The 14754-nt window shown below is 47.4% G+C and overlaps 1 protein-coding gene across 3 annotated transcripts in view; it reads right to left on the reverse strand.

The window, feature by feature from the left end:
• The window catches only part of LOC149345442 (syndetin-like), a 206810-nt gene that overhangs the window by 122988 nt on the left and 69068 nt on the right, over window positions 1-14754 (reverse strand). For all 3 annotated transcript variants that reach the window (XM_089546651.1, XM_089546650.1, XM_089546649.1), the window contains 2 exons: window positions 8385-8483; window positions 3103-3193 (listed from right to left, as the gene is read on the reverse strand). In XM_089546651.1, coding sequence (XP_089402777.1) covers window positions 3103-3193; window positions 8385-8483 — 190 coding nt within the window. The remainder of the gene's footprint in view (window positions 1-3102; window positions 3194-8384; window positions 8484-14754) is intronic.

Raw genomic sequence — 14754 nt, forward strand, 5'->3', positions numbered from 1 at the left:
ACGAGGACACAAGAAGAAACTTCCAACAAATTTTACTTCACACATGCATCGCATATATACATCCAAGACATGCTATCACTTATGCTAACAGTATTGGTGCCTCAGAAATGGCTGTTCCTCATCACATAAAACTATAGACTGAGTGCTAACACCCGTCACACCTAAATCATCTATCCTTTCGGCCACAACTGTTAATTGCGGGATCACTGCGCTGCTTTTGAACCGAAAGCTTCGCTACGGGACCTCGGCCTTCAAATGCAGACCGTGTAAATTTGACCTCCAGCTGAGTCGGAGGTGAAACGATGAAAAAGAGGAAAAGAATCAGCATCCATGACTGGGAGTCGAGCACGCGGCTGCGCCAACAGATCTCCCTTGAGGGGCGCTCAGCGAGACCACTGGGCCGCAGCCACACTCTCGTGCTGTGCACTGGAGAGCATCCATCTGCTCCATCCTGCAGCCCTGCCTGCTCATCGTCGTCTTCTATGCAGCACCAATCCGCGCTTCCGCTCCGATTTGAATGTAGTAAACATTCTCTCCTCTAGCTTTTCCTATCACAACAGCCTTCTCAAAAAATGGTTTGCACGTTTTCGATTTGCACGAAAGAATGTGGTTGACAAGTGAATTCCCTCTCCCATTATTGACGCTATGTGCGTGCTCCATAAATCGCTCATTTGGACATTGCCCTGTTTGACCTATGTAATGACCCCGACATGATAAATGCATCGTACATGCGACACCTTCAATTCAAGCGATGTAATCCTTCTGATCAAGAGTCGTGCATCCACGTGCTCTTTTGCAGTCAGTATTTCCCATCTCGCACAATGAGGTGAGTTTTGTATTTTCGGCAGTCGTATTTTCGACCCTGAAGAAACTCTCCTCAAAGAGTGCCTTGCCACCATCTAACATCACCTTACGCAAGCACTCTAATGCTGACTGCAACACCTCTGAGCCCCTCTAGATGCACCACTGATGAGAACCCATCAGCTGCAGCTGTTTTGCACAGCAGCAACGCTCAGACCCCTCGTCGAGTAGTACTTGGAAGGCAAGGTTTCTTCCCCCCCCCCGCCTCGTTCAAACGAGTAGTGGCTTCGTTCTGTGTACAGAATGATGTCCTCGTGAAGAAGAACTTTGCAGCGAACAAGACAGCCGACCTCCTTGGTGTAATGGCAAGTCACTGCGACGATGCTCTACAGGCTTCCCATGACGAGCCGACAGCTGAACATCTCGGGTTTACTCGCACCCTCCGCAGCATTCAAGACACGTATTACTGGCCCTGACTGTCTGCCAATGTCACACATTATGTGAAAACCTGCCGAGATTGTCACAAAGAAAGACCCCTCCGACCCGACCAGCAGGATTTCTGTCAGCCCTGCTGAACCAAACTCAAGGCCCTCCAGCAGACTGGCATGAGCTTGCTTGGCCCTTTCCCGAAGTCAACATCTGGAAATAAGTGGATGGTCATAGCGACTGACTGCCTGATCCGCTAAGCCGAGGCAAAAGCCCTCCCAAACGAAACAGCAGCAGAAGTCATCAAACTTTTCGTGCACTGCATTCTTCTGCGACACAGCATCCCCACTGTGTTCATCATGGACAGAGGAACAGCATTAACTGACGCAAGCCAACCTGCGTTACAGCCAAACCAGCCATCGGAGGACCACTGCATACCATCTGCAGACCAACGAACTGACTGAGCGCCTGAACAAAACCATCGCCAAAATGCTCGCCATGTATGTCGATGCCGAACACAAGAAACCGGGTCCTCATCCTGCCTTACGTAGTCTTCGCCTACAACACCGCAGTGCAGGAGACCACCCAGATGACGCCTCAGGGAGGCTGCGACCACGCTAGACGCCATGCTGCCCAACATTTGCATCCAGGCAGATCCAATTCCGCGCTGTTTCAGAATGTTTTGGCAACTTAGATGCGTATCTTGAGAGTTTGCTATCAGCTTTAAATTGAGTGCAGCTGAGAGTGGCTGGCATTCTGTTCGATGACCGCCAAGCATGCCTGTTGCTACACTGCCGCCGAGTCATTAAGTTCTGTGCAAGTCAGCCCAATTAAGGAGTTTCATTTGGAAGCCATTCTCGCTCTCTTCCTTCTCACCTGACAGCAGTCACCGTGACGGGAGAATACTTCTCCATCACCTGACTGATAGCGTGAACATGCTCTATTGTCGAGCATCCTTTACAAAAGCCTGCCTGGTCATTTGGTTGACAGAAGTCCAAGGTTGTCCTGACTCTATTAGCGATTATTAGCTCTATTAACTCTATTAGCTATTAGCCTGTTGGAAAAGCGTGGGAGCCTGTAGGTGCTTACCTTTCGCCAATGGTTTTTCCTTTCTTTTTATGTTAGTAGTTTGCGATGACGACGTGAGGCTGTGACGCAGCGATTAGAGATTATTTATATGTGGTTTTCCGATTAAAACAGTCAGTTGTAAGTCAGCGCATGTTCGTGTCTCTTTTTTTCTTGGTCCTTCGTTTTAGTTGCGCTGTTTTGTTCCTTAAAGGGTAATACTGGAGGCCTTCTTGAATGGCTGCCACATGTTAGAATGGCTGCCACATGTTAGAATGGCTGCCACATGTTAGCGAAGCTTCTGTAGCGCTTTGAAGCAAAGAAAGTACCTTTCTCGGAACTTTTTTCCAGTGGCATGACGCTGTTCAGAAACCTACAGTTGCGGCTGCTAGGCTTCCGAGGCTGGAAAAAATGGCTGTTGTCTGTTCTTCTGTTTGCTGTTGAGAATGGATTTGTTGTTACTGGAATTTTTAAGTGCGTAAGATGGCTGCCGACCTCGAACAAAATCGTCCGTTCCCTTGCCTGTTTGCACTCCATCCTGCGGCACTGCCCGCTTATCGTACACCACTGTGCTTTTGCACCAATCAGAGTGTGGTCGACACTCTCTTCTGCAGTTTGCCCTCTTGTTGGGAAAGCCTCAGGGGCAAGGGGGTATCGAAAGCTTTCATGTTGCTGGCTGTGTCTGGATATTGCGTGGTGCCTGTCACACATTAGAGAGTGGAGCTGTTTCCTTCCCTCCGTCAGCTGTCGGTGTTGCCCTGCCCCAGGGCGTCTGGTCCCATTGCTCAAGAGGGAAGAAATGCTCAGCACCTGCAGCTGGAGGATGGAGAAGGACGGCTTCACGGGCACCAGCTCCCAGCTCTCGTTCTCCAGGAACATGCGCAGCTCCTCCATGCAGCTCCTGCACCACCACCAGCTGGACTCAGCTCAGACAGAGCACAACGCTCACAGAGAGAGAGAGAGAAACAGCAGAAAAGGACGTTGTCCTTCACTGGTGGAGAAACAACTCAGTTTCAGTCAGTGTCACAACAGAGTCGGCCACACATGCCCTTCAGCCAAAACAACACCAACAAAAAACAGCAGCAACAACAAAAAAACATTTGACAGTGCAGGTGCTGACATCATGCACATGACAAACTATGTCCATTCATGAAACTGTATTCTCTTGCAGCAAGTCGGACTGAGCCGTCGCTGAAGCATTCCGTGCCTAACTCCTTGAGTTTAACCCTTTCAGACGCACACAACCGTACGCACAGCAAACACCTTTTTCGCAGTGTGTGCTGCACCTTGCAGTAATTCCACTATTTCAGGTGAATTCCTTCCTGCAACAAGTAAGATGGCTTTTACACCACATAATTAACGCAGTAAACAATATTTCGTGGAACAGTGAGCAGGTTAGCATGTCGTCCACCATTTTTGTGCAGGTAGGTTTTGCCACCACTAATAATGTATAATTTTTTTCGAAACACCTTCGAAACAGAAACGGACACCTTTGGGTGCTTACATGACAATTCTCGACATACAGATTCTGCTATTCTAACCAACTGCGACACTTGTAGCAAAATTTTGCACATCACCACAGAACCCCTTGAGTTCTGCACAGCAAAATTAATAAATTTACTATTTCTGGATGGAAAATGGTGCCTGGAAGGTATTTCTCGTTCTGACTCTGAAGAGGGGGGTTGCCGTCTTAAGCGATCGTTAGTGCCAGGCTGCCCAATTTACACACGACAGTCTGGTGAGCACTCTCTGACATGGCCTTTGCTCTGTGTGCGCCCATTTGCAGAGGTATGGGCACGGCCGTCTGGTGGGCCCTGCAGAGAACTCTTCCACTGTGGCAGCCTCCTCTTTGGCACTATGCGAGACTTTGTGCATGTATGGCATTGCACCTTTGTTGTGAGGCATGTGTTGTGACTTAAGCGCTTTCTAGGATAACGACTCGGCAACACAAACCGGGATCTCTTGAATTATAATGCATGCTATCTGAGACACTTGCAGAAGCCTGTCCGGTAGCAGAACTTTGACACTTTTCAAAAACAAGATATGGCAGTCAAGAGACTCCTTTGTACCATCTTTCACCTCAAGTAGAAAGCTTACAAAGAGTAAACCTTGGCTTACAAAATCGCTTTGTCCTTAAGTGCATCAAAGGCAGAAAATTTACCACTCATTCAAGTGAAATGCTTCGGCAGAAAATGCTAGTAAACTGAGAAAGACAACTGGTGAAGTAAACAATGCCTTGAGACGAGTCAACTTAGTACTTGGAAAAGTCTGGAGAACAGAATGACAACAAGAGCCAAAGGAGTTTTGGCAACTTGTAAAGCGACACATAAAGGATTCCCACTCTCAAAGATTAAGGACGCAGCAGAAAGGAGGGCCGAGCACTTTAACTCGCCCTTTGCCCCCGTCTTCTCTGTGCCAGTTCTGAGGAGCTGAACCTGCCCAAGTAAAATGCACCGCCTATGGACAATGCGACCAAAACGGCATCGAAAATCTCCTGGAGGACAAAATCCACGGAAAGCACCTGGTCCCAACTGCCTCCCACATAGTGTCCCTTTATCTGAAAGTGCTGTATGAAATGAAGGACGGCATTCTTCCAAACGACTGGAAAGTGGCAAATGTCATGCTAGCCCACATGTCGGGTTCCCGCAATACTGTCACTAATTACCGTCCCACTCCTTTGACACCTGCAAGCTTCTAGAAACATTTTATTCGTAGTGACACATATGAATTACTCAATCCATTTCAGCACGGCATTTATCTTGTGTTATGCAACTAACTGCATTCACCCATGACATGGCGGAACCATTAGATGACTGATGCTCAGTGGATTGTATTTTTTTAGACTTTAGAAAAGCATTTGATGTAGTGTCCCATTTCCTTTGACTACAAAAGCTAGCTCCCCACAAGTTACATCCTGAATTGGTGAATACCTACGGTGCCAGTGTGCGTGTGGATGGTGCTGAATCTGGCCACACCCCACCAGGAGTTCCCCAGGGGCCGCTGCTCTTTGTGAAGGATGCAAATGTCATGCACAAGAATGCCTGCCGTATTCTGTGCAGAAAACTAAGTGCGAACACTGGCTGCACTGTCATTCAGAGAAAATTAAACAAAATACATGACTGGAGCCAGAAATGCTGTACATGAGGTTTTCTAGAAAAAAAAAAGGTCCAGGAAATTTTCCAAACAAACTACACAAATAAGTCTAGTTACTGAGTATAAGTATCTGGGTGTATCTTTCGTTGCTTCTGTACCTTGGAGTCGGCACACTGGCTACACTGTCACTAAAGTATTTTTAGATATAACACGTGTGAATTTCCTCAAAATACAAATTGCATGTCACGCATGTACAATAAGGGACCCTCCTAGTTTAAATATAAAATGAAACTGGAAAAGGTGCAGACATTTAGCAGCACGGTACATGCTTGGTACGCCAATACGAGAGAGGCAGTTTAGTTGCCAAAGAAACAGTGAAACGGGCAGAGCATCATCATCAGCCTGCCCACTGCAGGGCCTCTCCAATTAACCCTGTCCTTTGCCAGTTGCGGCCACCCTATATCCCCGCAAACTTCTTGATCCCATCCACCCACCTAACTTCCTGCCACCCTCTGCTATCTGTTTGCCTTCTCTTGGAGTCCACTCCGTTACCCTTAATAAGAAGGACCAGCGGTTATCCTGCCTTCGCATTACATGCCCCATCTAGTGAAGCAGAGCAACGGCACCGGGCCAAGGCAAGAAAGGGACAAACACAGGGCTGAACTGACCGTTGTGCTGCTGCACTGGATATGTCAGACCAACTCGCCCACCAGTTCATGATGTGTGACATGCCCTGCCCAAGCCCATTTCTTCCTCTCGATTTCCACTAGGATGTCATTGAGTGCGTTTGAACCCTGACCCGCTTCTGATGTTACACCTATCCATTCTTCTTCCCATAGCTCGCTGCATTGTCCTTAACTTAAGCTGAACCCTCTTAGTTAGCCTCCACCTTTCTGCCCCATAGGTGAGTACCGGTAGGATACAGCTGTTGTACACTTTTCTCTTCAGGGATATTGGTAAACTGGCATTCATGACCTGGGAGAACCTGCCATATGCGCTCCACCCCATTCTTATTCTTCTAGTTATTTCCCTCTCATGATCCGGATCTGCGGTCACTACCTGCCCTAAGTAGACATATTCTCTTACTACTTCCAGCACCTCGCTACCAATTGCGAACTGCTGTTCCCTTGCAAGGCTATTGAACATTACTTTGGTTTTCTGCATGTTAATTCTTAGCCCCACCGTTCTACTTTGCCTGTCTAACTGATTGATCATGCTTTGCACTTCTTGTCCTGAGTGGCTTAGCCAGGCAATGTCATCAGCAAATTGCAAATCACTCAGGTAATCTCCATTAACTCTTGTCCCCAACTGTTCCCATTCCAGACCCCGGAATACCTCCTGTAAGCAGGCAGTGAAGAGCATCGGTGAGATCGTGTCTCCCTGCCTGACACCTTTCCGTATAGGAATTTTACTGCTCACTTTATGGAGAACTATAGTAGCTGTGCAATCGTTATAAATATCTTCCAATATTTTCACATAACACTCTTCTACACCCTGCTTCCGCAATGCCTGCATGACAGCAGAGTCAAATGCTTTCTAGTAATCAATGAAGGCTACATATAGGGGTTGTTTATATTCTGCGCATTTCTCTATCACCTGATTGATAGTGTGAATGTGGTCTATTGTCGAGTATCCTTTACGAAAGCCTGCCTGATCATTTGGTTGACTGAAGTCTCCTGACCCTATTGTGCGATTACCTTAGTAAATACCTTGTAGGCAGCTGACAGTAAGCCGATCGGTCTCTAAATTTTCAAGTCCTTGACACCTCCTTTCTTATGAATTAAGATAATGTTAGCGTTCTTCCAACCTTCTGGTGCACTTGAAGCCACTGCTGTACGCATTTCTTCCAGTAAAGCCTTTTATTCTTCTTTACAAATGATACAATCTGTTTGACACACTGTTTATTATTTTTTGGCTGTTCTCGGTGGTAATCTTGGTGTCAATCGCTGCCACTTCTGGATTCCATGCCCACCATGTCCTTATCTACTTGTGTAATAAGGGAGTAATTACTGATTGACATCCAGCCGAGCGCAGGAAAGCTATATAGCATAACAAACCTACTCCACCTTGTGGGGATTCCCCTAAACACTTGACCAACACTGCTCCCACTTCGGGTTATTGATCAATTCGCTCTCCCCCTACCATAAGCTTGCCGTCCCGGTTAGCTTAATTGGCAGAGCAACTGCTGCGGTGAAGTGGTGGTCCTGGGTTCAAACCCTGAACGTGGACGAATTTTTCTCTAACTACCAAGTTTCTGAGAAAGCTGCATAGCTTTTCTTTGTAGCTGTATGGCTGCGCTCGGGTGGATGTTGGCATATTTTCTATGTATTTTGCTCGTGTTCTTGCAATCCTGTTGTGTCTGTGGATGCTTTTTCTGTTTTTATGCATAGCTTCGTGTGCAATGTACCTGCAAGCTTGTTAAGAACTGAATGTAATACTCTTCTGTCTTCCCTGTAACGGCTTGAGTGGTAAATACATAGGACAGCCCGCTGACTGCAGGTGGCAAACCTGTTGTGTGCAGACCCTGAACCCCCGTCCCGTGCATATAGATTGTGGCAGCATGGTCGGAATAGTCATGGAAGGAAAATACGGCAAGCATCCTTTGAAGTTGGCGCCAATTAGGGAATAAAGCAGTCGAAAACTTGAGGACATTTTCGCTTTGTTGTGAATAATGTTGACCACACACTATTTGATTTGCTTGAATAATGAAATAATTGTAGTTTCGGATGCCAGCGCAGTGCCCCCTCTAGAGGTTATTGGCACCTCTCGCTTGTCCGAGGAAGCGGCCGACAGAGACAAGCGAACCATCTCATGCACCCTGCCACTTGTCCAAAACTATTTCCTTCCTCTGGAGACACCCACAGACCAGTGAAGCCCTGAGAAAGCACCGACTGGTAACCACGGCTGCAGGGAGGCATGCTTTCTCAGCAGGACCCCCAGAGCAGGCTGCGGGAGTAACCTCTCCCTTCAAGTGAGCGCAGCAGTGGTGAGACCCCCACCGGTGGTAGTCCCGGAAGTAGTTGAAGCTCTGCTGGCGCAGGGACTGCTGCAGCTCTTCCGAGGGGCTGCCGCAGAAGTCCTGCCCCAGGTCCATCAGCCTGCACAGGGAGAGGAGAGTTACTAGCACGTGTTGGCACACGTGCATGGTCGTGCAGATGTGATAGAATTTTTGGCAGCGCAAGGTGGTGCTTCAGGAGCTAATTTCGCGTTTTCAGTTGATGTTGAGGAGCTATTCTATTCCATACCACAAAAAGAGTTGTTAGATGCAGTAAGAGAGCGGATTGAAAGCTGGGGGGCTGTGAAGTTTCAGAATAGTAGCGGGGTTTCGGTAAATGACTTTATAGCCTTAGTTAAGTGTTACCTCTCATCCACTTACATTTGTTTTGATGACCGATTGTTTGTGCAAAAAGATGGCATTTGCATAGGGTCTTGCATAGCCCCGATTCTTAGTGAAATCTTTTTAGGACAGTTTGACAAGCGTGCATTGAAGACGAAAAGCGTGTTGTTAAGTGTTTTAGGTACGTGGATGACTTTATTGTGTTTATGCATGTTAACAACGAGAGCGACAAACCACAGGTTGTAAAAAGTGTTTTAGAGATTTTCGGTGATTGTTCTGGCAAGCTGAGGTTCACGCATGAAGTTCCAGTGGACGGGTGCCTCCAGTTCCTCGAGCTACGTTTGTTCTTTGGCACTGGGCACATCTGTTGGTCGTACCAGCCTCGCACAAAAAAAGAAATTTTAGCGTATAATTCGGCCCATTCAAAATTGGTAAAACGGGGGATTGCAAAAAATTGCCTGCGGGGTGCTCTCGAGAAGTCCTGCCAGCATAAGATTGAGGACAGTTTGCAAGCGCAAGTGCACCGGTTGAAGAAGGCCGGTTTCCCTAATGACACAGTGATGGCTGTGGCGGAATGCCTCTTGAAGGAAGTCAGGGCAGGTGGCCGCCCTGGCGTGGCCGCCGGAGAAAGTGCCAAAAGGCTCAGGCGTACGGCTATACCGTACGTGCACCAGCTTTCGCACCGGCTGAGGAAAGTTGGAGGGAAGTGCGGTGTGGACGTCATGTTCACTGCCCCCGAAAAGCTGGTGCGCATGTGCAAAGCCGTCAATGAAAAGAGGAAACCGGTATGCACCATAAAACACGTGTGCAAGTTCGTTCCGTGCACTGCTGGCATTGTTTACCGCATACCCCTCTCATGCGGTAGATGCTACGTGGGACAGTCTGGACGCTGCCTAAATGAACGGCTACGAGAGCATCGCACGCTGGTGGATTCATTGGCGGGGGGCAGCCATTTGGCTACGCATTGTAAGCGGTGCGGGTGCGTGCCGGCGTTTGATGCCACGTGTGTGCTTGGTAGGGGAGGCACAAGGTTAGGCCGCGAGATTTGTGAGGCTTATCACATTATGAGGGAAGGTGACAAGTGTGTAAGCACGACGTCACTTGCCCTGACCAGGAAAGAAACCTTGTATCTGCGAAACAGTTTGCCACTTCTTGATTAGTTTTTTGTAACTCAGTGTGCGCATGTGCCACTGAAGTGTTTTAAGTACATGTTTGGTGTAGTAAACCTTTAGTTGATGTTTAGCGCTCGTCCTGTCTCCTTCTTTGTCTTTGTCCTAGTTTTATGCGCTAGTCTTTTAATTAACTATGTCAAACCAACTAGCCCAGCTTTCCGCCTTGATTGGCACAAGGCCTTCATAACCACATTGATGAGAAGTCGTCTTAAGTCTGAAAAGTGTCTAATGCTCGTCTTGGCATTGCTGTTATAATACGGTATGCACGAGTCATGACCTTTCACAATGTTCCAGTAGACTAAACTGGATTGTGATATGGGATTACTGTACTAATCCGGCTTAGTCCATGTTTTGGTGTGGGCCCACTTCCAGAGATATCCCTTCCCTAGGAATTTCTGGTGGTGGATCAACTTTTGGAGGTTCTCCCAGGAGCCCCCCCCCCCCCCCCCCCCCCCGCTCAATCACAGCAGTTACGCAATGCCCAACCTCTCCTTCCCCAAGGGACCTCTCTCAGGGGGATTTCCACTGGGGTCATGTGACCCTGACGGCATAACCAGGAGTGTGACCAATCAGACAAGTGTGCAGTGGAAAAGCAGGAGACTGCACAGCTATTATCACACTGTCACTCCCTTCACGACCTTGCAATAGTGCAACCCCTTGTTTTCCGACCTCCTATGTGGGAGGTTCTCATGAATGTGAAGCTCCTGAAGGATCATCTGCCCAAAAAGGCTAGTTGATGCAGTAGGCATTCTGGGGTCCCATCTGCTCTTGCTGCCTTCACAGTGGCACAAGGGGTGCCTTCTGGCCACACACTCAGTCCACACTTGCCGTCTTCACACTCGTGGTGATGCCCAAAGAGACGGCTGAAACTGGCATACATTTAAAACTTTGATCTTCTCAACAAATGCTCACTCTGCCAATGGTGTCAGCACAGAGCGGAAATGAGGTGGCAGCCAGATTGGGCGCTGTCTATCTGATCCATTAAGGTGTTCTGCTAGAACCCAGTTCTTTCAACCCACGAAATAAATGGATTCAAAGTGTGATGCCTTTCAGTCATGCCACAGGAACTGAAAAGAAGCAGCAAGAGTGAACGAAAAACATCAACACTTTCCATTTCCTTCAAACTTTCATGGAAGTGAGCTATGCTGTTCAAACTAAACCACAGTTAGTGAGGGCAACGAACAAAAAAAAAAAAAAAAGAAAGCGCCTTGGCTAAATATGTGAAGAGAAAAGCCAGACTATGACCGGTGTTAACCTCCCAATCCTACCAACAAGGAAACACCAAGGAGCTTCTTTTGCTGTCCTGCCTACGTCACATCACATGCCGAGGGACGACAGCACCAAAATGTGCAGCTGCCCTGTCACGGTTCCAGCTTCCGCTCAGAGTGTGCAAGGTGCAGTTGGCAGCATTGGGCGAGTGGAGCGAAATGTGCTCATTTTTAATTTGCCGACTTTCATTTGCATGCTCCAATTTCAATAACTATATTTGGGCTGGAACCCACAGGCGAACCTATTTAAGTGGCCCTGAGGAAAACCCCCTCGCAAAAGGTCAGAATGACAGTCCCTGGAAGGACAGAATAGGATTCACACCTGCAACCAATCTGCCACATCCGGTGGCCCACCAAAGAAATGAACACCTTTAATAGCCACCTATACTACATCTGAGTAGTTTCTGGCAGCACTACCAATGAGTGCAGAGGTGAAGTTCAGATGCTGCAGAATACAAACAAGGCCTTAAAGGGCGGCCCTCGTATGATAGGAGATGTAGCACAACTGACGCAATTGTGTAGCTGCTACTCTGGCTTTCAGAAGTTAAAGCTCTTTTCATCACAAGATTCCACTGTGTGAGACAGCCAGTCCAAGAGGCAGCTGCTGCTGAGTGAGGATGCACTGCACGCCTCCACTCAGGAGCTGTGACGACCCCTTCCGCAACAAGGTGCTCCTCAGCCGGGCACCACCTGGGCATTCTCCCCAACACTCGAAAAATGGCCTTCCTCAGATGCTTGAGCAGGAACCCCCATTGGGACCGAGGGTGGTGGCCGTCGACAGCAGCACTACTAATCCCCCAAACTCCTCATCCCATATGGGACGACATGAGAAGAATGTGGGGGCTGAAGGCGGGGCTGAAATTGGCCCAGGCAGCATCAGGAGGGGACTACATTTGAAGCATTGAGGTTCCCCCCAGTTGCAAGAAGAGCAGTGCAGCTTCTACATGACAGTCACCATCGGCAAACCTCTGCCAGGCCAGGGCAGGAGCAATGCACAAGTCTAGGCACCCAGCAGAGCCACAGTGCAGCAGGCACTCCACTGGCAAAACATGAAAACCACCTCAATGCCAGCAAGGTGCACCATAATCCTGTACAACCTTGCACGCTGTCGTAGGGGGCTCCTACAGGATAATCAAGCAGCCTGTTGGCAACACATGGGTTAGAAACAAAACATCTCAAGTTGGTAAAAGATTACATAGCGGATATGCAATGCTGGAATGCAAATGAAAGAAACTCATTGGCTGGCAAAAACAAGACTCTCTGTGACGCTTGTCGAGAATTTTTACGACAGAGGTGCACTGTCAGGTAGAGAATTCCATGCATTAATCGCTCTTGGAAAAAAAACTGTACTTAAAACAATCAGTGCGAGAAGATCAGGCTGGAATAAACACAGAATGACAATGCTGCGATGTCTCCTTAGAATGAATCTCGATCTGTTGATATGAATTTGATGATGGATAATTTGGTACAAGTATTTTAGCCTGTCAAGCTTTGTATGCGACTCTGTCACGTATGAAGACCAGCTTTTGAACAGAGATCGGATGGTGAGGTTAGATGTTGGTATTTGCCAGATAAGAGCCTGGCAGCAAGACCTTGTCAATTTTTGAGCAATTATTTTTCGTGCATGAGCCCCACACAAGCTTCTCATACTCTACGATTGGTCTGATCAATGTCCTAGAGATTTTACTTCAGGGGTTGCATGTATGTGTTTCGCCTAAGGCTCCTTTCGAGCACTCAACATCTATGTGAGTGTTCCAACCAAGGTCGGGGGAGACCTATGCTGCATTGTCTTTTAGATTACTTCATTTGCTATGTTGTGCGAAAAATACAATGTACCTTTTCTCCTAGTTTTTATCATTAAGAGGGGTGTCTTCTTTGGGCTTAGGACAATCTGCCATTCATCACACCATTTTTTTACTTTTTGCAAATTTGGGGTTAGCTTTACCTGGTCGCTTTGTGTTCTCATAGGGCTATAAACTAAGCAGTCATCTGCAAAAAGCCTTATTGGTACACCAATGTTTCCAGGGAGATCATTAAAAAAAAGAAATAAGAAATAACAGGGGGCCCAGAACGCTTCCTTGGGGCACCCCTAAGGCATCACATGAAAAGGTAGATTTGCTTTCTCCCATCTGAACATACTGCTCATGGCCATTTAAATATGAGATGAACCGATGGACTCGTTCCTAAACGCTGCCTTAATTTAGGTTTTGATACCTTGTCAAAGGATTTGGCCACAAAAATAATACCAGTCTGGCCACAATTGTTTTGGAAAGGTCATGTACTAATTCAATCAGCAGAGACATTGTAGATATGACAACCCTTTCCGAAAACTGTGCTGGACAATAGATAATAAATTATATTTCTGAAGGTAAGATTGCAGGTGTTTTGATACTATGCACACTAAGCACGTACTTATGAGTGATATGGAGCAGTAAATAGCTATGTCTGCTGCAATGCGATTTTTAAATGTCGGGATGACTTTTGCCAGCCGCAGAAAATGACTGAAAAATAAGAGTTCCATTCTGCGTATCGGTAAAGAAATTCATTTGGGGTACCCTCGGGCCCTGGGCTTTTCTCAATTTTAGGCAGGAGGTTCATGGTGATTACCACACCATTTATGGCTGGCCGATCCTCCCGAGACGATCATCGCCAGTGCAGAAAAAGCTTGAGCAGATGGTTCCCTCCTGAGAGTCCTCTGGATTTAGCCGACGGGTTTACAAACCTCCAGAATTTTTCGGGCGCCTCGGTTAAGAAATCGCGTAAGGTAACATTGAAAAACTTCTTTCGGGAGTCCTTCCCTTCATGTTTTAGGTGTTTACTCACGCGATGTATGGTTTCTCTTAGCTGGGCGCTGGGATTACAAGTACAAGCCTTATGCTTTCACTTTACCTTCTGTATTATTTTTCGTGCAGTCCAGGGATTGATTTTGTTAACTTTCCTTGAACCTGTGGGAGTGTACAATCAGCACGTAACGTAACCAGCTTGGAGAAATGCTGCCAAAGTACATCACTGCCAGAATTGGTTTCATGCAACTCTTTGAATTCACTAAATGAACTTTCAAGCATGTCCACAATACTAACACCGCCTGCTGCAAGCAAAGTTTAAAATCACTGTGCATTCGAGAGGATGCCATGACCACCCTGTGGTCCCACACACGTCTCTCGCAACTGCGCAGCACAGAGGGAGGAAGAGGCAGCACAACTGAAGGAGGCAAATGAAAGCGGCCGCAAGTGCTTGCAGCTGACAGTTTCCATTTCACCGGGTGAGTGCCAAGTCCAGTCGATTCCTCGGAGGCAAAATTATCTTGTCGTCCGGATGCAGTTTTAGTTCCATAAAATTTTTAAAGATTTTCGAGCTGATCACACGAAGAGTTGGGAGCCCTATAATCATAGCCTCCTACGTGGATAGTGCGATTGTTCAACCTGACCTTGATCCATACAGTCTCAGTGTCATTTGGAGAATCAAGGATAGTATGGTGGCTTGAACAGCACTACACCTCCCTCTCTAGTCTTTCCTTAGTGTGGTATCATTAGGCGGGGTAACATCGGCGTCCACAATATCTTTGTCTCGGTAGTTACCATAGTATTATGCA

Source organism: Amblyomma mixtum, chromosome 5 (assembly GCF_055824585.1).
Source record: "Amblyomma mixtum isolate Tamu chromosome 5, ASM5582458v1, whole genome shotgun sequence".
NCBI lineage: Eukaryota > Metazoa > Arthropoda > Arachnida > Ixodida > Ixodidae > Amblyomma > Amblyomma mixtum.